We start from the raw sequence: 27,620 nt of genomic DNA, 5'->3' as shown, positions 1-27,620 counted from the left end.
GAGCGCCAATAAGAATGTCCTGGCAGGAGCAGCATCTATATAAGTTAGTTGTCATTGCTAAACAAAAGAGGCATGCTTGCTTCAGCTCCACTCAAAACAAAACCCAGCAGGTTTGCCAAGTGGGGAGAAAAGAGAAAAGCTGGAGGAAATGAACAAACAAACAAACAAATAAAGTCCACTTTGCTGCCTTTCCCTGGACCCAGGTTTCAATAAGCAAGTGTGTTTTCTAGACACACAGATGTTTCCATGGAGCAGGAGTGTTTTGCTCTGTCTGCATGGTCAGGTCACTGCACAGCACCTAAATGCCTTGGTGGTCTGCACAGCCCAGGTTGGGTAACTGCTGTGCCTGTTGCTCCCTGAGCCCTGCTGCCTTGCAGGGATGCTGATTGTGGCATTTGGTCCTAGTTCTGAGCATGCTTTTTGGTGGGTTATGAAATCCCACTCTTTGGAAGGGCTCCCCTACTCATGTTCCATTTTTAATCCAGACTCTATTTTGCCAGTCATGAAAAATGCTTATGCTTGGACAAAAAGAATGGAAAACACAAATGCATCAGCAGTTCCTCTTCATGTCAGACGTGGCACTTCTTATTCCTGTCCCCATGGCTGTAGAGGAGCTGCTCTGAATGTTGGTCTCTGCTGTCAAGTGTTGGTGTCTGTCTGTGCATGACCATAGTTGTGAATTCCTGCTGCACAGGGGTGAGTGTGTCCCTGGACCTGGGTCAAGTGTGCTCAGGTGTGGAGAGACCTCTCACACTCAGATTTTTCACTCAGGAAAAACCTGTATGTTTATCTTGCACTTGATCTCATAGGATGGTACAGTCATGGAGCAGCTCAGGTTGGAAGGCACCTGCAAGATCACCTCCTTCCACCCCCTGCCATGGGCAGGGACACCTTCCACTATCCCAGGCTGCTCCAAGCCCTGTCCAACCTGGCCTTGGACACTTCCAAGGATCCAGGGACAGCCACAGCTTCTCTGGGCACCCTGTGCCAGGGCCTGCCCACCCTCCCAGGGAACAATTCCTTCCCAATATCCCATCCAACCCTGCCCTCTGGCAGTGGGAAGCCATTCCCTGTGTCCTGTCCCTCCATCCCTTGTCCCCAGTCCCTCTCCAGCTCTCCTGGAGCCCCTTTAGTTCGTGGCAGGGGCTCTGAGGTGTCCCTGGAGCCTTCTCTTCTCCAGTTGAACACCCCCAGCTCTCCCAGCCTGGCTCCAGAGCAGAGGGGCTCCAGCCCTTGGAGCATCTCTGTGGCCTCTTCTGGACTCACTGTCCTGTGCTGGGGCCCCAGATCTGGAGGTAGCTCTGCAGGTGGGGTCTCACCTGAGCAGGGCAGAAGGGCACATTTGTCCCCTTGCCCTGCTGCCTATGCTTGGTGCTGCAAGTTCCCAGCTGGGGTGAGGTTGGCTGGATTGAGTTGTCTGTCCCTGGTAACTGATTTTTAGGCTTCTTCTGTCTTTTGCCTGTTCCATCCTTGGATGCCCCTGTGGACTGAATTGGAGCATGGTTCAGGAGAGCATCCCTGGCATCCTGTGCTAACACACCACTGACATCCACATGGCTGTGAGGCTTCAACAAACTCTGCAAGGGCCAAGTCCCTCTTCTGCTCCCAGTACCAACCCTTGTCCTTTGAAAGCCATCAACACTTTTCATTACCAATCCTTCAGGCTCCCTTATTCTCATACATGGAGCCCTGCTGCTTCCTTGTTTGCTGCATCAGGCTGGGAATGGTGGTAGCAGCACCCTGGAGTTCCGGCCACCCACACTGACCCCAGGGACTGGAGCATAGTGCTGAGCTTATGTCCGCTGCTGTGCCTGTCCTCTCCCTGCCACCTTGGGGAGGCACCCAGGAGCTTTTCTGTCCCACAGCCAGCCTCGGGATGTGGCTGGAAGGTCATTGCTGCCAGCAGCAGCACCGCTGGCACACGAGCTGTTCACAGCCCAGGCTCCTGGTGGTGAGAGTGTTGTGGGATGGCCACCATGGTCCCCACCAGCCACAGCATAGAATCATGGACTGCTCTGGGTTGGAAGGGACCTTAAAGATTATTTATCTCATTCCACCCCCTGCCATGTCCAGGCATACCTTCCACTATCCCAAGTCCTGTCCAACCTGTCCTTGGACACTCCCAGGGATCCAGGGCCAGCCACAGTTTCTCTGGGCACCCTGTGCCAGGGCTTCCCCACCTTCATGGTAAAAAATTTCTTCCGTATGTCTGACCTGGTGACCTGTTGGCAGGGTGGTCATTCCCTGCCTGTCCAGATACCTGCTGGGCTCGGGGTGGACTCTGGGCTCTGTCATGGGCACAGCAGCCCTGTCTGTCGGGGACTGCTTCTCAGCTGGAGATTCAGAGGGGCTATGCCTTTCAACAAAATGCACTTAAAATCAGGGAATTGAAACAATGATAAACACTTTTTACTAGGCCAAGATCTGTAGTGTTTCAAACATTAGCATTCAGAATATCCATAAACCACATTATAAACTACCCTGTGGACTTGCTTGTGTTCGATGCTGAAGGGGAAAAAATGAATGTGCCTTATGCTCATCCATCCTCATGTGCTTTTAAAAAAAAGAAAACCACCTCTATTGCATTGGTTTCCTGAGACAGCATCATAGTTAGAATCACTAAGGTTGAAGAAAACATTTAAGATCATCAAATCCAACAATTAACCCAGCACTGCCAAAGCCACCACTAAACAATGCCCCCAAGTGCCACATCCACACACCTTTTAAATCCCTCAAGAACTGGTGACTCCACCACTGCCCTGGGCAGCTGTACCCTTTCAGGAATGAAATTTTCCCAATATCCAATCTAAACCTCCCCTGGCACAGCTCGAGGCCGTTCCCTCTCATCCTGTCCCTGTTCCCTGGGAGCAGAGCCCGACCCCCCCTGGGCTGTCCCCTCCTGTCAGGGAGTTGTGCAGAGCCAGAAGGTTCCCCCTGAGCCTCCTTTTCTCCTGGCTGAGCCCCTTTCCCAGCTCCCTCAGCTGCTCCTGGTGCTTCTGCCCCTTCCCCAGCTCTGTTCCCTTCCCTGGATGTGCTCCAGCCCCTCAAGGTTTTCTTGTCATGAGAAGCCCAGAACTGACCCATACAGATCTGACCAGCCTCAGCTCATCCTTCCACAGAACCTCAGCCTCTTCCATGAAGATGGTTATGGAGTTTGCTGGTGTGTGGGTTTATGGCACTGCAAACCTGATGTCCACATCACCTCCCTGATGGTCACAAACACATCCCCCATGGCCAGAGAGTTGAACTGCTGGGGCAGGCAAAGCACCCGTCCCCTTCTTGCAAACTGTAGGACAGTAATTAGCAACAAGAACCAATTGTGGCTGGGATAAATTTAGTTTGGCTGCACTGAGACTCTTCAGGCAGAGGAGGTGAGATCTCCACCCACACCTCCCTGCAGGCTGGGGCTTTGCCACGGGTGAGCTGGTGTTGGCTGGTCAGCCCCTGAGGGTAGGACATCTGTAGGTGTTGTTTTCGGCTATTAGTTGCTCCAGGGCAAAGTTTAGCTCTAGATAAATCAAGACCATTTCACTGAGTCCAGATGACTCATAACCACAGGGCAGGAAACTCTTTTATCTTGGGGGCAGCTGGTTTAATATACATAGATGTTCACTCCTGAGCACTGAATAATTTCCATCTCTTTAGTTCTCATTAAAAGCAAATCAGAGGAGGGAAAACAGTGAGAAATTTCTCTCTGTCTCTGTTCCTGCCATCTCTGAGAGAGCTTCCTCCCAGCTATGCAGTCTGCCTGCACTGGGTCATTTGCTGAGTATTTTAATTGGCAGAACAAAGGACTTTCTCTCCCAAGCACCACTCCATTTTAAACCCTGATTCTGCAAGCACAAATGGAGCAGGGATCTGTTACAAGAGGGTCTGCTCCAGCTTCCATAGAGGGAAGAGCATTCTTGCCTCCTTTGAAGAAGGGGAGCTGCAGTGGAATTTGCACATCTTGTTGATGAACCTGCTGAAAGAGCCACCTTCACCTCTGAGCAGCAGCTGGAGGTGGAGAGGAGAGAGAAGAACGTGGGCAGCAGGGAACTCAAACACAAGAGAAAGGGCAAGGTTTTGCTGGAGAACCTCTTGAATCGGTTTTTATCCTAAATATGCCAGGCAGTGCTTTGCATCTCAGGCTTTATCTGAGGGTCAGGACCTGCCTTCCTGTCTCTTCCTGCCAGAACAGCTCTGCCTGCTCAGGCACAGGTGGGTTTTCTCTTATTTCTGGGCACCAGTGACAGCAGAGCTCTGCTGCTGTTCTGCCCCTGTGCCCTCTGGGATGCTGTCCCTGCCCTCTGCAGAAGGCTGTGTGTGCTGTGTGTGAGCCCTTGGCATGAGGAGTTCTCAGGAGTGCCAGGAGCTGCTCCCTGTCCATGATGACACGTGGTGTGCACAGGCTGAGGACTCTGTCCAGAGCCAGGCAGATCCTGGAGACCACAGGACTGGTGTTCCAGCCCTTCCTTGCATTGTGCAGGTCTCCCCCACCATAGTGGCATGTTCCTGGGTGCTGATCCCTTCCTCCCTGCCAGAACCAGAAAGGCTCTGCTGCTCAAAACTCACCCACTCCCACATGGCTGCTAAGGGGTATTTTGCCAAGTGAAGTGACAAAACACCTGTCTGCTTTTGCAAATGGGCCTTTGGTTGATGTGATTGGTGCTCAGTGTCTGATCCATGAACCCCTGTGTTCAGATAACCTCCATTCCTGGAGCAACCCAGGGCAGCAACTTGACACCGTGGCTTGGGCCACACTGGAGACCTCTAAATGCACAGGGTGAAGCTGGTGAGATGAATGATTGCCAGGAGCCAACCTCTGCAGCATTTTCCACTCTTTAAATTTCACAGTAATAAAAGGTAAAATCATTTGAATCCTTCTTCAGCCCACTGTGCCTCATCTGAAATGAGGACGACAAAGAGCACAGAGTGAGGGGTTATTAATATCCTGTTCTCACGATGATGGCTTTATAAACATCCTTACCACAGGCACAGCCTTGCTGCAGTGTTTGGGCGTGACCTTCAGCCACATGTTATGCTTTTATCACACTTGATATTTAACCAGTAAAGCATGGGGGGAAGACCTTGGCCCTTAATATCTGATCTTATACCCAGGGGGATGGAGTCAAAACTGAGAGAAACTGTGTTAAGTGTAGCCATGCTGAATTCTCCTTAAACCTGGTATTCCTCTCTGGGAACTGTGCCAGAGCTTCAGCAAGAAGGGGATCAGATGTTTGACGCAGTGGAAACCCTCCATGCCATAGGGTATGACTCATGGGCAAAAGCCCCACACAGCAACAAGGCCACACTCACACCAAAGCAGAGGATTTTGACTGGTGGGATGAGGTCTTGGTGGAGACAGGAAGGTCCTGGCTGCAGGGAGAGGAACAGCTCCCAATCTGGAGAGCCCCAGAAAAAACGTCAGCTTTCCTTGTGACTTGTAGGTATTGATAATAAGAATCAAAATCATGTCCCCGTGGCAGGGCATTGGAATTAGATGGTCTTCAAGGTCCCTTCCAACCTAAACCAGTCTGTGATGCTATGATCAGAGAGGAGAAAAGATTTTGTAGGTTAATGGATGGAGAAGATAGGGTGAAGCTGTGGAGCCTGGATCTCTTGGTGAGCAGAAGACTGGGGTCACTGGTCCCCATCAGGACCTGGCACTGTCTGGATGCCCTTAGCAGTGGCCCTTAATGTTCCTGCTCCCACTTCCAGAGAGCGCCCTTTGCTGCTATAACAGCTCTGAGAAAAGTCATGTACCCAAAAGGGCTGAGGGATGGTGGTAAGTGCAGGACACGCGTTCCTGTGGAAGGTGGGTGTGGAGAGGGTACACGAGGCTGTTCCAAGCCAGTGGTAATGGACAGCACTCACCCAGCACGGGTCTGGGGGCTGCCAGGTCCTGCAGCCTGCACTGCTGAGGGGGCTGAGCATCCCTGGATGGGGCAGCCCGTCTCTCTAGGAGCTGGATGGTGGAGACTGGTGTGGTGAGATTGCCCTGGTGAGATGGATCCAGACCAGTTGTGGAGCTGAGCAGCCTGAGGTTGCTTTGGGCATCCCAGCCTGTGTCTGGAAGGAAATAACTTACCTGCAGGGATCATACAAGCCCCTTGGCACCCCTGCAGGGCCAGCAGCAGTGGTGAGGAGAAGGAACAGATCTGCCTCAGCTGAAAACAGATGGGTGAGGGCATTGCTGGCTCTGGATTCCACCTTGCAGTCCCTCCCATTGGTGCTGCCCAGGAGCACTCTGGCTCTGCAATTCCTGTCAGGAATCCTGACAGGTCCTGACAGAACAGATGTGCCTCTGCCTTTCTGGCACATCCTCCATGCCTCATTTCCCTCCTGGCTTTTTCCCAGGTCGTCCTCCCCTAAAATGACACAACAGATGAGGGACCTGCAGCTGGCACAGGCCAGAAAGCCACCAGGCCCTTCCTCACCAAACGCAGCCAAGAGGCTCTACCGAAACCTGTCTGGGAAATTCCGCGTCAACTACACCTCCTTTGACGAGGGCAGCCTGGTGGGACGGGGTGACAAGGAGAAGCTCCGCAAGTCTTACCTGGTCAGTGCCTGCTGGCTCCATCCAGATGGGGACAGAGGGTCTGTGCGGGCTGAGGGTCCCTGTGTGGGTGGTGCTGGAGCCTGAGTGAGAGCACAAGAGTGCATGAAGTGAAGCTGTAGGAAGTTCATTTGGAGCTTGTCCGGGTGTTTGCTTGGCACCATCCAGATGTGTCTGCAAAGAGCTGATGCTCCCAAAACCTTGGAATGAGGGCACCCTCTCCCTGATTGGGTTCATGGGGTGCTAGTGAGGGTCCAAGGTGTTTAGTGGGATGGAGGAGGGTGCCCAGTGCTTAGCCCATCTGCATTTCTCCTTTCACCCAGTTCCAGAGCAATGCTGCCCTCTTTGAGGCTGTGGAGCTGCAGGATCTTGACAGGGTGCAGGAGATGCTGAAGCACTACAGCCCTGAGGAGCTGGACCTCAACACCCCCAACAGCGAGGGGCTCCTGCCCCTGGACATTGCCATCATGACCAACAATGCTCCCATCGCCAGGGCCCTGCTACAGGCGGGAGCGAAGGAGAGCCCACACTGTGAGTTGGGACACGGAAGCGTGCTGTGCCCATCACCTGGGTCTCTGGCGTGGTGCAGTGGGGCACCACAGGCTTTCACGAAGGCGGGGAGGTGATCATCGGGCTCTGGGAGACCGGTGCAGGCTGCAGCAGGGCTTGAGTGGAACAGTGCACTCCAGTGGACCCCAGGAGCAGGACACGGAGGAGAGGATGGGGTCTCAGGGTGGGGATTCATTGCCAGCAGAAGCAGAGCTTGCCCTAACCAGTGTCTCCTCCCTTTCCTCCTGGGGCCTATGGCCATGGCCACCCTCCCACAGTCGTGAGCCTGGAAAGCCGCTCGCTGCACCTCTCCACGCTGGTGCGGGAAGCGGAGCAGCGCGTCAACGAGCTGATGGCACAGGTGGTGAACGAGGCACCCAACGCTGACTGCTCCGAGAAGGAGAAACAGCTCAAGGCCTGGGAGTGGCGATTCCGGCTTTACAAGCGCATGAAGGCAGGGTTTGAGCATGCCCGTGAGTGACCGCAGGAGGGCTGGGGGGCTATCCCTGCTCCAGGGGAAGGAGTGGGGCTGTGCATGGCACCAGCACCCATCAGAGGGTCCCTGCACCTTGTGGCCAGGACTTGCAATATGAGTGCATGGAGGGGAGAGCCTGTTCAATCAGAGAATATGTCCCCGGGGCCAGGGAAGGACCCAAGAGGGACACGGGGAGGTTCAGAGCAACCGTCTTCACTGTAGCAGTCCCTGCACTCTCTGTCCCCAGGAGTGCCAGATGCCCCTAGCAGCGTCCACCTCTCTGTGGCCAGCAGCTCCTCATTGCAGGTGACCTTCTGGGAGCCCCTGAGCATCAACTTGGCTGTTGTCACCAAGTACAAAGGTAAGGACCAGGATCCCTGCAGCAGAGCAGCGTCACACAGCCACAGCAGGTACCTCACACCCCTTGCACCCCATGTCAACACAACAGAGCCATGGGCAGTGCTGCCAAGCCTCAGTCAGGCCACTTTTATGCTGAAGCACAGTAGCCAGGGCTGCTGGACAGCCTGGCCACCACCCAAATGCTCTGAGCTAGACCAAATATCATCCTGCACCAAGGCAAAACTTGTCATGTCATTTGGTGGCTGCCCTCTCATCCTGCACACTGGGAAGACTTGTCCTGTACCCCATACCCACTTAAACCAGTTATTTTTGGCTTCTGGAAGAACTTCTTTAACCCCCCACTTCTGAACCACCAATTAAAGGTGCTGACCCCATCTTATGTGGCTTGGTGAGGACAGCAGCTCCCCATGACCTTCCCCCCACTATGAATCACCTTTTCCCCTGCCTTTACTCTGCTGCCTCCACCTCCTGGGCTGTCTGCAGTCCCCCTGCAGCTGCTGTCTGTGACATGTTGCCCCAGTCCTGGTGGCCTGTCCCCATTGCAGGGCCTCATGACACCTTGGGATCTCTCTCCTTGCAGTGGAGTGGAGCTGTTCCCCCAGCTTCTTGCCACTGCTGGGAGAAGCATTGATCGACAAGCTGAAGGAGCTGCACTTTACCATCCAGGGGCTGGTGTCGGTGAGTGCCAGGGGTGCCCAGCATGGGCAGGGTTCAGTAGGGAGAGTCCACAGCTGGGAAAAGCCACAGGCCATGGTGCAGCCCATGGGGAGGGGATCAGGCACTAGCACAGGCTGCTCAGGGCAGTGGTGAAGTCATCATCCCTGGAAATGTTCAAAAGATGTGCATTTGGTACTTGGGGACATGATTTAGTGGTGGCCTTGGCAGTGGTTGGACTCAGTGATCTTAGATGCCTTTTCCAACCTTAATGATTCTTTGTTTCTATGATAATTCTGAGCAGGAACAATAGGACTGTGCCACACTGCATGCCATGGGCACAGCCTGGGCACAGCCAAGATTGTGGGGCTGGGAGAGACATCTGTCTGTCCCCATATGGCCACAGCCACTGATGGGGGAACCTCCCCAACAGGGTGCCCGGGGACTTGACAGTGACAGGCACAGTGGGCTCATTCACCCAACGCCTGATTTATCCTCTGTCCACCACCCCACTCCTGTCTCCACCCTGGCTCTTCCTGGGCAATAAATCAGTGGCTCTTTCCTCTGCCACCTGCACAGTCCAACCCCTCTCCCCAGCCCCGATGTCACTGAGGGGGTGACCAGCCCCATCTCATCTTTGGCAGCTCAGCAAGGTCATAGCTGGTGGGACTATGGCTCCCTGCTAGTTTATCTCCCTAGGAACCACAAGAGCCATGCCTGGGCCATCACTGGGGACATGGGACTGCAGTGGGATGGAGCTCAGGATGGGAACATGGGCAGATGCGGGATAAATGGGTCACCCTTGCCAGGGGTAGGCAGGCAGGGAGCACTGACTTGAGGAGCAGAGAACACCTTTGTTGAGGTGAGAGGGGCTTAGGCACAGCAGCAGTGCTGAGCCCAGGAGCTCTGTCAGGGCTGGAGCTGCCCTCAGTGTGGCAGGAGGGGCTCAAGCGAAGCCCGGAGCAGCATCACTGCAAGGAACTGCTCCAAGCCCATCAATCATACTCTCAGAGCTGCTTCACAGGCTCCTCTCGCCTTCACGAGTGCCTGGAGGCCTGGCAACATTTGTCAGCTTGACTGAGCTTTAATCAGAGGGCTTAATCACTGTCAGTGCTGGGCCAGTTCCCTGTCTCCAGGGGATTGCCAGCACCCCAATCCACAGAAGCACTGAGTCTTTCAGGCTGGAGCATCTCTGGTGAAGAGCCTTTGCAACGTCCAGTCCTTCCTCTATGTGCCCCAAACCCACCCAGCAGGGCCACAGGGATTCTCTAGTGTCTCATAACAAGGACTTTGTATGGGAGGGAGGGTAAGAGTCAGTGACCCGGGCTGTGGGCTCCCAGCTGAGTACTCCTCATTGGTGTACTGGAGCAGTGGCCTGGTGGGAATTCTTGCCTCATCTGCCAAGCCAGTAGTGGCAGGGGCATGCTGAGTGTGCCATCTTCTTGCAGGGCACGGCGTACCACGTCCGCGTGTCTGCCTACAACATGAAGGGCTGGGGTCCCCCGCAAGCCTCCACGCCCCCCTTCGCCATCCCTTCCAGTGAGTACCCCCGGGAGCACTCCCACAGCAGCCAGCACAGGACGCGTGGGGGTCCAGCAGCTCCCTGTGCCATCCAGGGGTCCCTCTCACTGCTAGCATAGGAGTGAGCAGACCCAGGGGCAGAGGCAGAATTTGGAGTCTCAGGCCAGGCAGGGATGCTGTGCCTGGGGGTCTGGGATGCTGCCTCCAGCCAGCAGGTGCTTTGCCAAATAATGATTTTTCAGCCTTGAATTACCCTTCCCACTTGGGAAAGGCTGAGCCATTTCAGGCCACCTGGATCACCTCATCCCACAGAGGAAGCTGGGTGGTGGCTACGAGCCAGGACTCAGAGTGGTCCTGGACGGCAGTGGCCTCCCACTCTGTGCCACCACATGGTCTCTTCCATCCAGCCCAGAACCAAGGACCTGCATTCCCTGGCATGGAACTGGGATGGGGGTCACGAGCCCCAGCAGAGACCATCACTGGGCTGCCAGCACTCTCCTCCCCGTGCTGGTCCCAGGAAAAGTGTCAGGAAACAGCCACCCAGTTGTCACACAAGGCACCCCGGGGTGCTGGGTGGAGAAGGGCCAGGAGGACTGAGCTAGAAGGAGCAGCCCAAAGGGTGAAGTTCAGGACTGAGGGGGCTCCAGAATGGCCTCTACCACTTGTCACCAGTCCCAAAACAGGTGCCTGTGTGGTGTCCCATGGGATTGGTGCTGTGAATGAGTAAGGAGCAACCCCATGGGAGGCTGAGTTTGTCCCAAGGATCAGGCCATGGAAGCACATGCTGTACCACCATGCTGCAGGTACCCAGGGAGCAGGGCTGCTGCTTCCAGGAGCAGTGAGGGCAGCGGGGTCAGGTGGAGGTGACCAGTGATGGGTCAGAGATGTGCAGCGCAATGCACAGCTCTGGCTGCAGATCCACAGAGAACTGAAATCACCAAAAATCCATTTTCATGTCTAGGAATGCACATAGCAAGGGCGCAGCTGTCCACTACTCTGGCTTTATCTTGTCCCTGTCATGTTTGCACCCACTTTAAAGCTCATTTGCCATCTCACACAGGTCACATTCCCTGTGACCAAGATCCAGGTGGCATCAATTGAGTGTGGCTGAAGTGAATCAGACAGGAGTGGAGTTTATTTATTTTCATTGCCAGTAATATTTCTCCCTTCAGTAGAGATCCCTTCCTGGACCAGCAGAATATAGTCAGGCACCTCCCTGGGTGTTTTTAAAGCTACTAAAAATAGCGGCAAGTTCTAGCCAAAGTTAATAGAGCTGAACTTTCCATGGAAAACAGCAGCAGGCAGGACACGGGGTGTTTAAAGCAATTAATATAAAGCTGAGGGAGAAGAGCCTGCATGTCCCCTGCTCATGGTCCTGCTGCCATCCCACAGCGGGTGGAGCTGGCAGGAGTTTATTTATGTGTTTGTCGAGGTAAGCCTAGCTCCCAGCACTCATCTGGAGTAGCTGGGGAAGACCTGAAGGAAGAGACTGGAAAGAATTTTATTTTTTAAGGCCAGTGAAGTGCAGCAGCAACAGACAGAACCTTGTTCCTTCCCTCCGGTGTGTCCCTGCCACACTGTGGGGAGGCCACGGGGTGCTCCGCAGAGCTGGGTGTTCCTGAGAAGAGTGGCACAAAACCGGGCATCTCCCAGCACACCCACAACTGCTGCCAGGCTGTGGCACAGGGGGGACACTCAGGTGATGTGGGAGGAGGGGGTGAGAGCCCCTTTTCCTCCAGGCCAGGAGGTGTGAGGGTGATGCTGGTGTGTCCCCACAGACTGGCGGGAGTACGATGGCCGGGCACCGCGGCGGAGGGGACAGGCTGAGGCTCTGGACCATCTGCTGGGCCAGGTGAAGACCGTCCACCAGCACTGCATTTGCCATGGTGAGCTCATAGCACAGTGCTCCAGGGAGGCTGGGTGGGGGACAGCTGAGTCCCCCAGGGTTGCGGTGTGATCCACAAAGCTGGGATGGTGAGCAAGAACAGGTCTGGACCATGGATGAGCAGAGCAGGGAGGCAGTTCAGGCAGTGGAGACCTCAGCAGAGCCTTCCCAATGAGTTGGCATCAGCTCTTCATCTCCTGCTCCAACATCTGCTGCTCTGTGCTCCACAGAACCCTGCAAGAACCAGCCCCAGAGCAGAAAGCATTCAGTCTCCAAGAGTCTCAAGCACCTCTTCCACCCTGGCAGCAAGTTTCTCAAGACATTGAAGCGGTGAGAGGCTGGTGCACGGGGTTGGTGAGGGCCCCTGTCCCAGCAGAGCAGCCCATCCTGAGAGCTGGGGGTGCACACTGGGGGCTGGGGGTGCTCAGAGCGGGGTCCGCACCAGGAGTGAGCCAGTGGTGTCAGTGGAGATGAGCCCCATGTCCCAGAGATCAAAGGTTCTCTTGGTGTCTCCATTTGGACTGGCCAAGCTGTGCTGGTGCCCAGATCCCCGCTCCACCTCTGAGGGTCACCTGGCACCCCATCTTGTACAGACCCAGAATGTCCCCTGCACAGTCTGCCCCATCTCTGTTCCATGTGCTGCAGAGTCATGGGACATGGTATCTGCTGGGACACGCTGGGTTCCTGTTCCTGCTTCCCGTACCAGCCACAAGCCTCTTCTGCCTTGGGCTGTTGGAGGGAAGTGGGGACCTGGGGCAGGGCATCTCCTTTTCCCTCAGGAAAGAGACCTTTTGGGAGATGGAGCTGGCAGCTGGGGGTAGCACTGAAGTCTGTTTTCCCTCCCATGCAGGGGCCTCTACCTGACAGCCATCTTCTACAAGGATGACAACATCTTGGTGACCCATGAAGACCAGATCCCTGTGGTGGAGATTGATGACACCTACTCCTGCCTGCTCATGCAGGATTTCCTCTGGCTTACCAAGGTGGGTGGCTGAGGGATCCTGGGCTTGGGCAGAAAGCCAGGGTGACCCAGGCAGGCATCAGGTAACACCACTACCCCTCCAGCCCGGACACTGGGGCTTGGCAGTGCAGGCAGCCTTTGAACTTGCTGCTTGCTGGGGTTCAGCATGGACCAGGAAACTTCCAGGGAATGGCATTTCAGCCCAACCCCTGGAAGCCCAAAGATGGGTGACAGACCAGTGCCACACTGGGCAGGCTGTGTGCCAGGGTGGATGGGCTCTACCTCTCCACAGGGATGTCAGTGGCTGTTGAGCTGCTTCCCCTCAGCATCCTGCCATGGCACCTCTGCCTCTGCTGTAGGATGCACAGGGAGGTGCCACCAGATCCTCCAATGTCAGCAGACTTGGGGAAGAGGCTGGTGGGCAGCTCAGGGCCAAAAAAATTTGCTAGATGGTCCTTATCTACTGTTAGAGAGTGCTTTCTTCTCCCTCCCCACCTTGGCCAACTCGTATTCAAACTTCAGGTTCCAGTCCTAGGCGCAGATGGATTTCTGAGTGGACAGGGCTCAGGGCTGCCCTCGGGTACAGACTCTGGAGGGTTTATTTGCACCCTGCTGAGCTGTGCTGCGTGCCCACGTATATCCCTAACCCAACTCAGAGAGGCAAATGATTTCCCCAAAAGCCCCTCATGTGCTGCAGCAGCAGTGACGCTCTTTGGTGTGTGCAGGTGTCATGTATGTGGGACGAGATCCTGTGGCTGCGGCAGTGTGTCACCGTATCCCAGTCCTCCTGCTCCTGCATCCTGCAGACACGCTTCAAGATGCTGCTGGCCATCTCGCAGATGCAGGTGAGGGTCAGCCTGGGAGGGGAACAAACACCTTCAGTGGGTTGCTAGGGGCCAAGCTCCCTTGGGAGCAGCATGCAGATGTACCACAGTCAGGATAAACCTAGGATCTGCTGGCCATGACTGTGTGTCCCTGCCTCATCCTCCCTGGCAGGACTCCGGCCATGGGACAGTGAGGTGCCAGGTGTCATGGCAGTCCATGCAGAGGGGCTGGGGACCATTAGAGTGCTTTTCTGGGCAGATTAGTTTCCAGCAGGCAGCTGCCCACACTGCCCAGCTGCTCAGACCCACCACGCCCTCTGGGGTATCTCCTGACTCTCTGCTTTCTCCTGTCTTCCCAACCTGTTGCACAGGGGCTGCTAGGCATCCAGGACCTGGGGCAGGTTTTCTTCGAACCCATCAAAGACAAACAGGGCAACATCCTCATCGTCACCCTGAAGGAGGTGAAGACCAACCAGACCTTTGAGAGCGTCCGCTGGGTCCCCATCTGCAAGCTGCAGAGCAGCCGCAAGTCCGTGTCCTCCCCTGAGGAGCCCACTGCTCTGGACATGCTGCTCATCTCTGTCCAGGTCTGTGCTGGGGCTCCTGGGGCAGGGATTGCACTGGGCTCCCCTGGGAAACACTAGTGCTCCCTGCTCCCCCTCAGCCTGTAAAGGTCACAGCAGAGAGGGAGCAAAGCCCAGTCAGCCTCCTAAAATCCTGTTTCAAGGGGAGGCATCAAGTTGGTGCCAGATTCACCCTGGCAGCACCAGGTTGTCTTCCTGTGCCGCTCCCCTTCCCCAGCTGGACTGGCTGTGCTACAGCATCAGCACAAGCCCCACTCTGAGGACTTGCTCAGTCCAGCAGTGGCTTTGTTCCCAGGACAAGCTGGCATATCACCAGCGGAGCAGCCTTGCCCTCTCCCCGGGCCTCTACCTGGGCTACTTGAAGCTGTGCAGTGCCGTGGATCAGATCCGAGTGCTGGTGCCAGAGCAGCTCCCCAACATCCTGTGCCACGTCAAGATTCGCTCCAATCCCAACATCTCCAGGTGGGATTTGCAGGACTGCTCAGCCAGGGCAGCCAGGCTGCTCTGTCCCACTCAGGCTAACAGCATAAATCACCTTCTGCTTCAGCAGCAGCATAATATTCCCTCTTATCCCTGACATGCAGCACTCTCAGGCACAGAGTGGGATTGTTGGGGTGTCCTGTGTGGGGTCAGGGCTGAACTCTACAATCCTCATGGGTCCCAACCAGCTCAGCTTATTCTGTGATTCTCATTCAGACCAGAGCAAACTAAGTTCCCTCTCTACCTCCACCTCTCCCACATCTCTTGGGATGCTGCAGTGTCTGGGAGATGACCAGCCAAGCAAACAAAAGCTCTCAGAGTAATTGTGTCCATCTCCACCTGACCTGCTCCCTCCTTCACCTTCTGTCTCTGGCCTTCTGCAGGGATGAGTGGGAGTGGCTGCAGAAGATGGCCAGCGTGGAGGAGCCTGTTCCCACAGAGACAGAGACTGACAGGTTCCAGAACCCCTTGTTTCAGGAGCTCCAAGTGGCCATCAAGGAGCTGATGACCCTGGTGAACATCCCATTGCAGGAGGTAGAGGCAGGAGCCAAGGTCTGGGGCAGGGGGAGGGGACAGGGATGCGAGCACGGTGCTGGTGGTAGCAGCAGGCAAAGAGCTGCATGTTTGGCCCTCCTTGTGGGGCTGGAACACCCAGATTTTAGTGCTGTGCAAACAGAAGATGAGTGGTGAGTCTGCCTGCCCAAGGGACAGTGTGCACAGGAGCTGTTTGTCCTACCCACACTGTACCCCAAAAGTAACATTGGCAAATTTGGGTTTGTTACTGCTGCCAGTGGTTTGGTCCCAGGCAGCATGAGACCAGCCCAGCTCTGCCCCTCCAAAGCAGGCTGGTCCCTGGCCAGGGGCTGCATGCCCCTGGGGCCAGACTATATGGGGAGAAACCTTCTTTTACCATGCGAAGTATCTTCTGGGAGGTAACCCACTAGCCCCCAGTCCCAGGCATGTGCTTCTGGCTGGGCAGCTGGGAGGGCACTTCCCTGCACATCGCTGGTGGCACGTTTTTGACACCCTGCCATGGTGACTTTGACCAGAAGTTTCGGGACTTTTAGGAAAAAGTAGAGAAGAGGTGATGAGATGTTGCAGATGATGCCAGAAGCAAGGAGCCTCTGGTTGTGTGCTGAAGCTGCAGTGTTCCCTGGCTGCATGTGGTTCCTGAGGACTACTCTGTGCATGAGGACTGGACACAGGCCCCACCAGGTTATGTGTGCAGCTGTTACCTGTCCTGTCTTCTTGCAGGCCAAAGACTTCCGTCTGTACAGCCAAGAGGTGCTGGAATTTGGGGACCAGGTCTCCTTCCTGCTGCTGCTGCCTCCATCAGATGATGTCTGCACTGCTCCAGGCCAGAACAACCCCTACACCCCTCGCTCTGGCTTCCTCACACTGCCACTGCAGATCTTCGAGCTGGGTGAGGACAGGCAGTGCCAAAACTCACCCCTGCTGGTCCCCTTGTCTTCTGAGGCCTTCTGAGGTTTGGGCTGGGCAGTGGGGTGGCTAGAGTTCCCTTACTCCCTGGGGAGGAGGGATGGAGGGGTGTACTGAGGGCTGTCCAGGTGAACTAGTGGACAGTGTTGCCTCCTCATCTTGGATGATAGGGAGGAGCCTGTAGGTTTTTATCCCCTCCTCTCTTGTTTCCTCTCCCAGTTCACTTCTTCACATACGACCGAGAGTTCATCACGCAGTACTGCCAGGTGTCCGCCCTGCTGGAGCTGGAGTCACTTCTCTCCCAGCAGAGCCTCAGGGAGGCTTTCTCCGATGCTGAGCTCTCCACTGCCAAGCAGAGGCACCAGCAGGTTCAGGACTACATCCAGGTATGGGGTGGGAGCCAGGCTCTACAGTACCCCTGACCTGCCAGGACTCAGGCAGCAGCATCTGCACCAGGGGTGTTCCCTGGTCTTGGTGGCCCTGGGGGGGTTCCTTTGATGTGGCTTGTGTGCATCAGCAGGCTGGTCTTTCATTGATTAATGGAATGGTTTGGGTTGAAATAGACATTAAACCTCATCCATTTTCACCTTCCACTATCCTAGGTTGCTCTAAGCCATGTCCAGCCTGGGCTTGGACACTGCCAGGGACCCAGGGGTAGCCACAGCTGCTCTGGGCACCCTGTGCCAGGGCCTCAGCACCCTCACAGCCAAGAATTCCTTCCCAATATCCCATGTAACCCTGCCCTCTGGCAGTAAGAAGCTATTCACCCTTGTCCTGTTACTCCAGCCCCTTGTCCTGTCCATCCAGGCTCTTGACCCATCACTTCAGACCGTTGTCCCAAGTCCCTCTTCATCTCTCTTGGAGCCCTTTTAGGCACTGGAAGGGGCTCTGAGATCTCCCTGGAGCCTTTTCTTCTCCAGGCTGCAGTTGCTTTCTCAAGCAACTTCTTACTGCAATGTTCTCATTAAAAATCCCAAGGAGACACCCAAAGGCTTCTGCAGTGCACATGCCCTCCTAGCTAGAAAAGGGCCTGCAAGTGCATTTTGGGATGGACTTGCAAAAGAGCTTCCTACACTGTCCCTGTCCCCAGCACCCCTGCTGAACCAGCAGCTGCATCCTCCTCCTACCTGAGAGCACTTCCTTTGCGTTTCCCAGCTCAGGGGTTCCCCCAAAGCTCTGGGGAGAGGTTTGTGTACAGACTCCATGTTTTGCAATGGGACTTTCTTGTTGCTGTCATTTGCCATGTGAAAAGGCTCCTCCATTTCCTCTGTTGGCAGCAAATGGAGGAGATCTGGCGAGAGATGCGCTGGATCATGGATGTCCTGCAGCATGCCCGCTACAAGCAGCCCTCCTGTGGGGTGTCTCTCATTGGCTTCCTCAGCGAGGCTGGAGGTCCAATGAAGGAGAAAACCCAATCCTCCTCATCCCACCTTGAGTACCTTCCGTCCCCAGTGCCCTCACCAGAGACCAGCCACAAGCTCAACTCTGGTAAGGACCCGGCTGTGCCAAGCTCCTGCTTGGTGAGCTCAGGGGCTGCCCGTGTCCGGTGGGTCAGGGGTGGCTGTGCCCGAGGTGCAGCCAGGAGGACAGGCAGGGGAGTCGGGCTTATCCGGGGCAGGACCCACTCTGCCTGTGCTGCGGTGAGCGCAGCTCAGGTGTGTGACGAGGGGCTAAACCTCAGAGGCTTCCTTGGATTCCTCCTCAGTGAGGGTCACCGACACTCAGGCTGAGCCCCTCTTTGCTTCTCTGACCCCTCGCAGACTCGCACGGGCTGTCAGATGAGGAAGGCTCCTCGGAGGTGTTCCTGGCCACCGACAGTGACTATGACTCCAGCCGGGCGCAGAGCCCAAAGGAGCTCGACCTGGTGTACTCCTCCTCGGGGCCCGAATGCTGCAGCCGGAGGGTGGCCCGCACCTTGAGGGACAGTGCCCCGGATGTCCTGCAGAGCAACGAGCTCAAGACCCCATCGCCAGTGCCACCACCACCCGAGGAGCCGCGGCCACCGCCCATGCTCTACGACAGTGACTTCGTGCTGCCCAGCCGGCAGATTGAGCTGCTGCGCATCACAGAGAAGCGACAGGCGTACTGCGTCCGCACCAGCAGCCTGGACTTCCCCAAGCCCCACTGCCCCACCCCGAGAAAGTCCTGCCCTGGCTCCGTGGACATCTCCCCGACTGAGAGCAGGACCACAGGGCACTGCGGCCAGCTCAGGCTGGGGACTGGCTCGACAGCCAGCCCCGAGCACCACCGGGGCAGGCAGGGCTCAGAGCCCGCCTGCCGGACGCGCTCAGATGAGTGGACTCAGAACTTGCCAGAGCAGCAGCCAGAGCAGCCCGGTGGCTTGGCTGACCAAGGGAAGAAGCTGGGCTCTGTCACCTTGAGGGTCTGCCCTCAGTATGAAACGGGACTCTCCAAAGAGACCAGTGTCAAGGTACCAGAGTCTGTAACAGGTGGCAGAGAGGCTCTGCCATTGTCAGAGGGACAGGGCTGGCAGGATGGGTACAGAGGCAGCAGGGCTCATGTGCCCCATACCTGGCACTGCCCTCCCTATCCTCCACCATCTCAGGGGTGAGGTCACCTGGAGACCCACAGCACTCCTGCCCTGACTCCCTCTGTCCCTGCTGTAGTGATGAGTCTCCTGGTAGGACAGGGTGTTTCTACAGGAGCGATGGCTACTGCTGCAGAAGGAGTGAGACAGGGCTGCACATAGTGAATTTTGAGTCAAGGTGGTGGGGTTGAAGTTCAGCTCTTGGTCTGTGGTTCAGCAGGTGACAGTAGGTTGCTGCCACCCAGTGTGGGCAGGCAGAGCAAAGGACACATTGCCACGTCCTTGCCATGTCCTTGCCACGTCCTGGTATTCAAGCACATCATCCTTCTGGGCCAAAATTCATCTGTCACCCTTTCCCTGGCCATGCTCATCCTACATCCCTGGCCATCCTCCCCTTCCCAGGTGTGTGATCTCTGCTCCAGCCTTCCCCATTAGAGAAGGGAGAGCAGGAGCCTTTTGTCTCCAGCCTGTGGCAACTCCAGTGGCAGAACCCACTCCAGTTCTAGCTGGGGCAGCAGGCAGAGCTCCTTCCATGCTCCTTCAGACTATGTTGGAGCAGATGTGTGACCTGACTCCTCTCCACAAGGGCTTTGCTGCCAAGAGCTATCCCCCCAGCTCTGATCACTCACACCTGCTCCAGGTGGGATCCCCCACAGAGGACATCCCCCAGGACACACATCTTGGGCAGGTGGTGTCTGTCCCTCTGGCTTTATGGTGTCCTTTGGTCCCAGCCATGGAGATCCTTCCCATGTTGAAATTTCCCTGCCAAGACATTCCTGGTGCCCAGGACTGAGGATGATGGAGCAGCAAATCATTAAATCATGGACTGGTTTGGGTTGAAAGTGACCCTAAGGGAATGGCAGAGGAGGAACAGAGCCAACAGGCTGATTGGTTTATTGCTGGGGAGGTTTGATAGCCAGTGTCTCTGCACCCAGCCAGGACATCCTAGCAGAGACAACTCTGCCTCCCCAGATTATTTTCCGTTTGAGGAATGTCCATAGATTTCTGTGGAACTGAAGTGCAGCACTTGGGTTCTTGGCAAGCTGCCCATGTGGCTTTTGAAGTTGCAAAGCTCTGGACACGCCTGCTTGAAAGCGTTTTACTATGTTCTCCAAGAAAGGCAAGTTCAAAGGCAGGGCTCCTCGGCTGGTGTAAATCAGCTGAGCCCTGCCACGGCTGTTCAGGGCTGGCAGTGCTCACATGGGTCCAGGGCTGGGACCACCCTGCCGGGGCAGCACTCCTGGCGTTCTGTAAGCCCTCACAGATGTGCCAAAGGAAACGTTGCCTTGCCTGGGTGAGGATGGATGTCCTGCCTTTGGGTCTTTGAAGCCAAGCAGCGGCTCCTGGTGTTAGCAGACAGGGTCCTGATGAGCTCATTTTCTTGACAGGATTTAGGATTCACAGGGCTGTCCCCAGGGGAGCAGAGGGCCAGGAGAGCCGCTGGTGGGAGAACCCCAGACTTGTGCATGGGATGAAATTTAGCGCCGTGTTCCAGAGAGGTTTCAGTTGTAGTTTGGCAGAGCTTTTGTGGTCCAGCTGATCTGAGGGTGTGGACCTTGCTCCACAGGAGGAGGGACTTCACACAGATCCCTCCATGGTACTAAGAGCAGGGCAGGCACTGTCCTTCTCCAGCTACAGGTGATGAGATGGTGGGGCAGCCTCAGCAGAGCTGTAGGTGACATATCCAAGGGTTGAGTGGCAAGGGCTTGGAGAGAGGAGTGGAGGCAGGAAAACAGTCGATGAGTTTGGGCCCTGGCATGCTGGGGCACCCCGTGGGCATTCCCTGGGCATGGTGTGCCCATGGCTCTGTGCCAGGCTGCTGCCACCTGCTCATGGACACCACTGGGGCAGCTGTTCCTCCACCCTCACCATTCCTCCACGCTGTGTGCTGCCTCCAGCCCTGTTTCTCCTCGTTCCTCCCCCTTACCATCCATCTCTCCCACCTCTCTGTCTCCACAGCTGCACATCACCAGCCAGACGCCTGCCAGGGAGGTGGTGAAGTTGGTGGTGCTGGAGATGAACGACATCTCGCAGGACGTGCTGGGCGGCTCAGCCGCTGTCTGCTACGGCGAGGAGCAGCTGGAGCACTTCGGACTGGTGTTCGCTGCTGACGAGAGCGAGCGGTGGCTCCCCGATGATTTCTTGCCTCTGTCCCTCCACACCAGCCAGCCCGAGGGGCGGTTCTATGTCCGCATCAAGGAGACCTCCCCTCTGGTGCTCCAGTACGGGCCAGCGACCACCGTATGAGAGGAGCAGAGACTTAGACTTCCAGAGAGCAGACAGCTCGTCTCTGATGCTTCCTTCTTCTACAGACACCCTCTCATCAGGCGTCCGTGGGGTGGAGTGGGATTATATTGGGTTGTGTGTTATTTGTTTGTGCTATTTTTTTAGATTTTTTTTTTTTAACCAAAGAGGAGGCATCGAGACTCAGTTTTTCTGACTGGAGAAGGGGAGGGTGGAGTCCAGAGACCTCAGAGCTCAGGAGGAATCTCTGCAGGAATGGAATTTTTGAAAGTAAACATTTTTAAGGAGAAAGAGAGGGGAGAGAGAGAGAGGAAAAATATTACAAGAAGAAGCAGCAATACTTTTTTTTCCCCCTTTTTTTTCTGTAAAGCTTTGTTTGGGATTCACTGAAGGTAAAGCCACAGAGGATTGCTGGGGAGGGCTGTGGTGTCAGTGAGGAGAGGGCAAGAGCTACAAGGACAACCCTGGGAAAGGTGTTTTCCTATCTGCCCTCCTTTCACTGCACCTGAAATGATTCTTGCACACAGTTTGTGGAACAAAATTGTATTAGTATTTTCATTCTGAAAAAAAGTCAATAATCATTGTGCCAGAGCCACTGGAGTTGAGTAAAGTTGAAGACCCTTTGATTTGTGCCCAAGACTAAAGGAACTTGTGCAGCCAGCCCCCTGCACTCGCAGACATGTCAGTGCCACACTAGAGATTTGCTATAGGGCATCTCCTGCAACCCCCTGGGCTTCCCTGTCCCCCTGGGTGCTGTTTTGTTCTGGTGATTGTGCTTCTCTAGTACGTCCTACAGCATGATGTTTTGTTAGCCACTAGGTCTCCTGTTAACAAGGTTACTTTTCTGATCTCCTGTGGTCCATAGTAAAGACGACTGCTGCTGACTGCATGTCACTTGTCCTTCTTGGGTTTGGTGTGCAGTGTTCCATCATCCATCCATCTCCCAAACCAACCCTGATTCCGAGGGCTGGGCTCCTCTTTCCCAGGAGTGTTTAGTGGAATGCTTTCCATGATGTGCAGCATTACATTAACGCACAAATGACATGTGTGGGAGCAAAGTGCAAGTCAAAAATGCTCTTTGGGCTTCATTGCACTGGAAAGCAGCAAGATAAGCTTGGGTGTGCCAAGACATCATGTCCACAGGGTGGTGAAACCCCAGAGCTATAGGGCTGGATGCCTGGGTCTGGTCCTGCAGCCTCCACTGAGGGAAGAACACTTGTAGAGGAGCAGGGATGAAGCGAGAGCTCATGGCTGTGTTACAGCTGGCACAAACACTGCCAGCAAGGTGCCAGTCTGGCACCCCTTGGCAAGGCGAGGCTCCTGATGCTGTTGCCCCTGCAGCAGCCACCTCACTGCCCTTCCTTTGGCACAGAGATATCAGGGCTGGGCAGCACCACCCCGTCAGGGTTGCTTGGTGGCCAGGTGTGCCAGGGTGCAGGAGAGGCTCTGTGGGCAGCCAAATGTGTCGGCTGTGGTTCAACAGAGGTTCCTCATTCCACACCTTGCAGCAGCCAGTGTGGCACAGGCAGGAATATATCCCAGCACGAACCCTTCCTGCCCCACGTCGGAGCCACTGTGGAGGGGAGGATCCTGTGCCAGCCCCTCAGCTGGTGCAAATCAACCAGCACCACATTGACATCAGTGCAGGCGAGCGACAAAGGAACTTTTTAAAAGGGACTTCTCCCATCTCCTCTCTCCTTTGCTTGTTTTCTGCCCCAAGTTAAAACCAACCCTACTCTCCCAGGTTAAGGAAGAAGGGAGTTGGTAAGTGCAGAGGCTCCCAATGATGTTTGTTGTTGTTGGGCATCCACAGGCATTGACGTCCCAAAGAGGCAGGAGCTTCAGGGTGACCCTTCCCTTTGCATGTGTTACCTCCTGATGCTCAGAACCTGAGGCAAGGCAGAGGGAATGCACAACTGGTGGAAAACTTAAGTGCCTTTTTGGGAGTCACAGATTGAATTCAGTGTTAGATCAGGGCTGTGTACAGAAAGCTGCATCTGCATCCCTGATGCTCCTCAGCATGGAGCCGTGCAACTCCTGATGCCCTTTTATTTGACCCCAGAAGGGGAAAAGGCCTCCCCTTTCCTTAAGAATTTGTTCTCCCTTCCTAGAAGCCCTCTTCCATCAAGAGAGATGGAGCCATAACCGAAAGCCAGGCACTGGTCTTCGGGGTGCACCTGGGACAATGTCTGCAGCTGGAGCTGGGACCCTCTGCAGCTGGGAGCTGGTTGTCCACACCTCTGCACAGAGCTCTGCCCCTGGGAGGGTCTCACTGGCCCTGCAAAGCTTTTCTGTAGGAGCTGCTCTGGCACACAGTAGCTTGGATCACTTGGCTGAAGGGACCTGTATAGGACCTCCTCCCCTTGCCTGGGAGAGGAAGAGGGAAGGAGCAGGGGCCTGTCCTTCCTGTCATGAGAGGCCCAGAACTGACCCCAGGACTCACCAGTGGCCTCACCAGTGGCCCAGCACAGAGACATGTTCACCAGCTGAGTCCCACTGGACACACTGACACCACCCCAACACCTGCACACACCATCCCTACCTGGGCTTGGTACCAACTCTCCCTGGACAATCCCACATCCTGGAGATGTGTGTCCTTAAAACTCCCATCTGGGCTGGGGTAGGTGTGAGGAGTGTTCATCTGGGAGGTGGGAAGAAGCAGGATTTGAGGGCAGCAGTGGACGCCACAGGGAAATGCATTTCCCAGCTTCCCTTGGAGGCAGCTGACATTCTACTATTCCAGGTGCTGTGGAGCACTAAGATATAATGCTGCAGAACAATTTGTACTTTTGGAGGGGTTTTTGTCTCTTTGTCCTTGTCATTTCATCACTAACAGCATAAAAATGCAGATCAGTGTATTGGTTTTTGCTCCAGGGCACAGTGAAGCAAAGTATGAACCTGTCCAGCTGGACAAACAGGTCTTCTCCCTTTACTTGGAGGTGGGCCCAGGCCCAGAATCACATCAGGAGAAAACCAGAGTACTTCCATGCAGCTTAATGGGAATGTGTTCATTTCCATAGGAGCCATGCCTCAGTGGTATTCTGCTCATATTGTCTGAATTCATAGAAATAAACCTGAATCATGACACTGAATTTCCTCCCTAAAATCAGGAGCTTGTTGGCATCAATTCTGAAGTATCTTTTTTATATCTTCTCTCCTGTCCAAAGGGAGTTGCTCAGTTTATCAGACACGAATCCAGGTTTGTGCTTCGCAAAGTTTGCTCTCTGAGTCTGATACATAAGGGTGTTTTGTTTGGGTCTTTTTTAGTTTGAGTTTCTTTTTCCTTTTTACTTTCTCTTCACTTCTTTTTTCTATTTTTTTTCTTTTTTCCTGGGACACTTCTTTCCTTATTTCTGGCTCTAGGGAATGGCTGAGGAGCTGCTGCAATGGACACAGAGGTGAGATGCTCCGAGCCTGCCCCACTGAAGGCAGTGAAAGCCTTTCTCCCCTCAAACAGGAGGTGAGAACACAAGCAAGACCCATCCCAGCCATCCAAAACAGCATGGGAGTTCCAGGGCTATCCCAGCACATACAATTACGAAGTTAATTAGTTCTTTATCATCTGTAGGAGCTCCATGCCACCCTGTGCAGTGACAGGGACTGTTTACCCATGGAGTTTATGAATAGCATTGCTGTATAATTGAAAGGTGTGTGATGGGGTTCATGCTGCTCAGTCAAGGGGCTGCAGGGTGCCCACACGTTCCTTCCCTGCCCAGAAGATGCAGCTCTGCTGAGCAAAACCCCATTGGCCTGAGGCTCATGTCCAGGAACCTTTGTTCAGGATCTGAGTCTTCCTGGGAAACCACACACTGGTCTGCTCTGTGCTGTGGGCAAAACCACTTCCCGTGTGCAAGCAGGCTGGACAGCACAGATTTTAGAGCAAGATTGCAATTTACCAACCACAAAGACACTTGGGCTGGAGGAGATGAGAGTCTGGGTAACATTAGCACCATCAGAAAGCTCCAGATGACTTTGGTGTGTCTAGGATTTTTTGGCTTGAGGTTCTCCAAACCCATGTACCAGCCAGGCAGGAAACAGCTCTTTCCATCCCAAGAAAATTCCTGGGACACAGGGAAGTCTTCTGTTCCCAAAGCAACCTGAAAAATAAAATGTTATGAAAACAGGAACTGAGAACACAAAGATACAAATTCATGAGGAAGCGGCAGTGCATTATTTTATTTTATTTCCACTTAAAAGAGAAAAGCAAACTGTTTTTGTTTTTTTTTTTAACTGATCTCACTTTCATTGAAAAACCAAAATATAGAAACAAAACAGTGACTATCTATGAGTTTATTCTAACTCAGGAATTTTGGAGGGTATCTTCTGTTGAAACCAAGAATTCTTTATGAGCATTTATACTATGGATAAAATTGCGTTTTTTGGTGGGAAGGAAAAAAAATCAAACCAACAGATAAAGTGTTAAGACAAGGTTTTTATATCGGTATTCCCTCAATGGCTAGCTTAATGCCATAGATATAAACCACATGCTCAAAGCTGAGTGTGCACTTTGCTGTCTCAGGTTTCAAAGAACATTTGAAGATGCAAATGTGCTCGTCCTGAAGAAGTTTAATTTGATCTGCACATGCGGATAGCACCAAATGATGATTCTGCTCCTCTTTCTTTGATGATTTTTAAGTGGATGGACTGCAGTCCTCAACTTCACAGACTCACAGAATGGTTTGGGTTGGAAGGAACCTGCAAGATCACCTCCTTCCACCCCCTGTCATGGGCAGGGACACCTTCCTCTGTCCCAGGGTGCTCCAAGCCCTGTCCAGCCTGGCCTTGGACACTTCCAGGGATCCAGGGACAGCCACAGCTTCTCTGGGCACCCTGTGTCAGGGCCTGCTCACCCTCCCAGGGAACAATTCCTTCACAATATCCCATCCATCCCTGCCCTCTGGCAGTGGGAAGCCACCCCCTGTGTCCTGTCCCTCCATCCCTTGTCCCCAGTCCCTCTCCAGCTCTCCTGGAGCACCTTTAGGCACTGGAAGGGGCTCTGAGCTGTCCCCAGTGCCTTCTCCATGAACCCTCCCAGCTCTCCCAGCCTGGCTGCAGAGCAGACGGGCTCCAGCCCTAATAGCTGTGGCCTCCAGCCCTCATCTCTGTGGCCTCCTCTGGAGCTGGACAGCTCCGTGTCTTTCTTATGCCAAGGACCCCAGATCTGGAGGCAGTCCTGTAGGTGAGGGTCTCACTTGAAATGAGCCAAAGGTGCAGCCCAGGAAACAAATGATTTTCTGTGCTTTGAGCACATGCCCAGCCTCTCATTCACCAGTTTCCCTACCTTCCAGCTGTCTCAGTCCCCAGGACATCCCAGGTTGGAACTGGCTGCCCAGCCTGCTGAGGATCACAGCAGCTCCTCCATTGAGGTGCTGTTTGCTATGGCAGAAATAGCTGTGTGTGCTGCTCTGGACCAAAGCCCCATGTGGAGCCAGCCACAGCCAAACCACAACAGAGCACTCTGCAAATAAATGTCACCACTCCTACTTGCAGTTGTGTGGGACCCGTCACCTTGCTGGTATCAGTTAACTCCCAGTGACTCCCAGTGTTCTCTCTTAACACGGCTGGTTTCCAACCATGCCTCAACATTGGAAAACAAATGCACTGTGTGCCAGGTCGTGGAAATCCATCCCACTGAGCACATGGCCACACTGCATGGAGAAGGAGGCGGACAAAAGTGAAGAGTTCTTGAAGAGATTAGAGTGTGTGCTGTGGTTCACCGGCGAGTGATGGGGTGGGACAGAGTACTGGAAGGTGTTACAGTCCCAAGTGTTCTGATATTCCCTACTCCCAGTCCCAGCACTGCTGTTCCTGCTCCTCCATGAGCAGCACACTCAGTAAATGATCCACATTAAGAACAAACCTGCCCTGGTGCCATCCAGTGATGCAAAGCTCAGAAGGTCACAGATGGAGGTTTTGTACAAAGAGCGCGGCAGAGGTGTGATCCATGCTGGTTTGTTACTCTCACAAAGATTTTCCCTGCAATGTCACCATCAAACTGGAACCAGGTGCCAAAGTCTGCTAAATTTGTCTTAAAGGATGTGGGAAATAAACTGTTAATTATAGATCCATGTATCTGGATCTGTGAGGCCCTGGCACAGGGTGCCCAGAGAAGCTGTGGCTGCCCCTGGATCCCTGGAAGTGCCCAATGCCAGGTTGGACAGGGCTTGAAACCCTGGGATAGTGGGAGGTGTCCCTGCCCATGGAAGGGAGTGGAACAAAATGAGCTTTAAGGTCCCTTCCAACCCCAACCAATCTGTGGTTCCATGACTTTATGGTATCTTTAAAGAATCTTTATCTTTCCCTTGGGTGAAATTTAGTAGAATAGCCCCAAATACCATGTGTGTTTGGGCACAGAACCAAGGGAGGAAGAATATTCCAAGGTCCCACTGCTATCCCTGTGAAACACGACTGTGGATCCCACTCCCAGGTTAGCACACAGCCTCTGGCAGGAGCTGACTGGTCCTGCCACCCTGGCTGTTGCAAGCACCAAGTGAGAAACCACGGTGAGGTTGTGGTGCCCAGTACACCCTGACCAGGAAGGAGGATGGGAAGAGAGA

General features: G+C 54.5%; 1 protein-coding gene across 1 annotated transcript in view; it reads left to right on the top strand.

The window, feature by feature from the left end:
- Nucleotides 1-6,355: 6,355 nt before the first annotated feature.
- LOC134050338 (ankyrin repeat and fibronectin type-III domain-containing protein 1-like) overlaps nucleotides 6,356-27,620 on the top strand; it is a 33,604-nt gene continuing 12,339 nt past the window's right edge. The window contains exons 1-19 of the mRNA XM_062503348.1: nucleotides 6,356-6,541; nucleotides 6,862-7,069; nucleotides 7,366-7,560; nucleotides 7,810-7,923; nucleotides 8,503-8,600; nucleotides 10,025-10,115; nucleotides 11,876-11,983; nucleotides 12,213-12,312; nucleotides 12,833-12,965; nucleotides 13,669-13,788; nucleotides 14,139-14,354; nucleotides 14,647-14,813; nucleotides 15,215-15,365; nucleotides 16,086-16,254; nucleotides 16,491-16,657; nucleotides 17,549-17,759; nucleotides 18,032-18,702; nucleotides 20,387-20,416; nucleotides 20,779-21,060. Coding sequence (XP_062359332.1) covers nucleotides 6,356-6,541; nucleotides 6,862-7,069; nucleotides 7,366-7,560; nucleotides 7,810-7,923; nucleotides 8,503-8,600; nucleotides 10,025-10,115; nucleotides 11,876-11,983; nucleotides 12,213-12,312; nucleotides 12,833-12,965; nucleotides 13,669-13,788; nucleotides 14,139-14,354; nucleotides 14,647-14,813; nucleotides 15,215-15,365; nucleotides 16,086-16,254; nucleotides 16,491-16,657; nucleotides 17,549-17,759; nucleotides 18,032-18,702; nucleotides 20,387-20,416; nucleotides 20,779-21,060 — 3,417 coding nt within the window. The remainder of the gene's footprint in view (nucleotides 6,542-6,861; nucleotides 7,070-7,365; nucleotides 7,561-7,809; nucleotides 7,924-8,502; nucleotides 8,601-10,024; nucleotides 10,116-11,875; nucleotides 11,984-12,212; nucleotides 12,313-12,832; nucleotides 12,966-13,668; nucleotides 13,789-14,138; nucleotides 14,355-14,646; nucleotides 14,814-15,214; nucleotides 15,366-16,085; nucleotides 16,255-16,490; nucleotides 16,658-17,548; nucleotides 17,760-18,031; nucleotides 18,703-20,386; nucleotides 20,417-20,778; nucleotides 21,061-27,620) is intronic.

The sequence above is a fragment of the Cinclus cinclus genome, chromosome 16, assembly GCF_963662255.1.
Source record: "Cinclus cinclus chromosome 16, bCinCin1.1, whole genome shotgun sequence".
Lineage (NCBI taxonomy): Eukaryota > Metazoa > Chordata > Aves > Passeriformes > Cinclidae > Cinclus > Cinclus cinclus.
The sequence above is the reverse complement of the archived record's forward strand: the minus strand, read 5'-3'. Positions and strand labels throughout refer to the sequence as shown.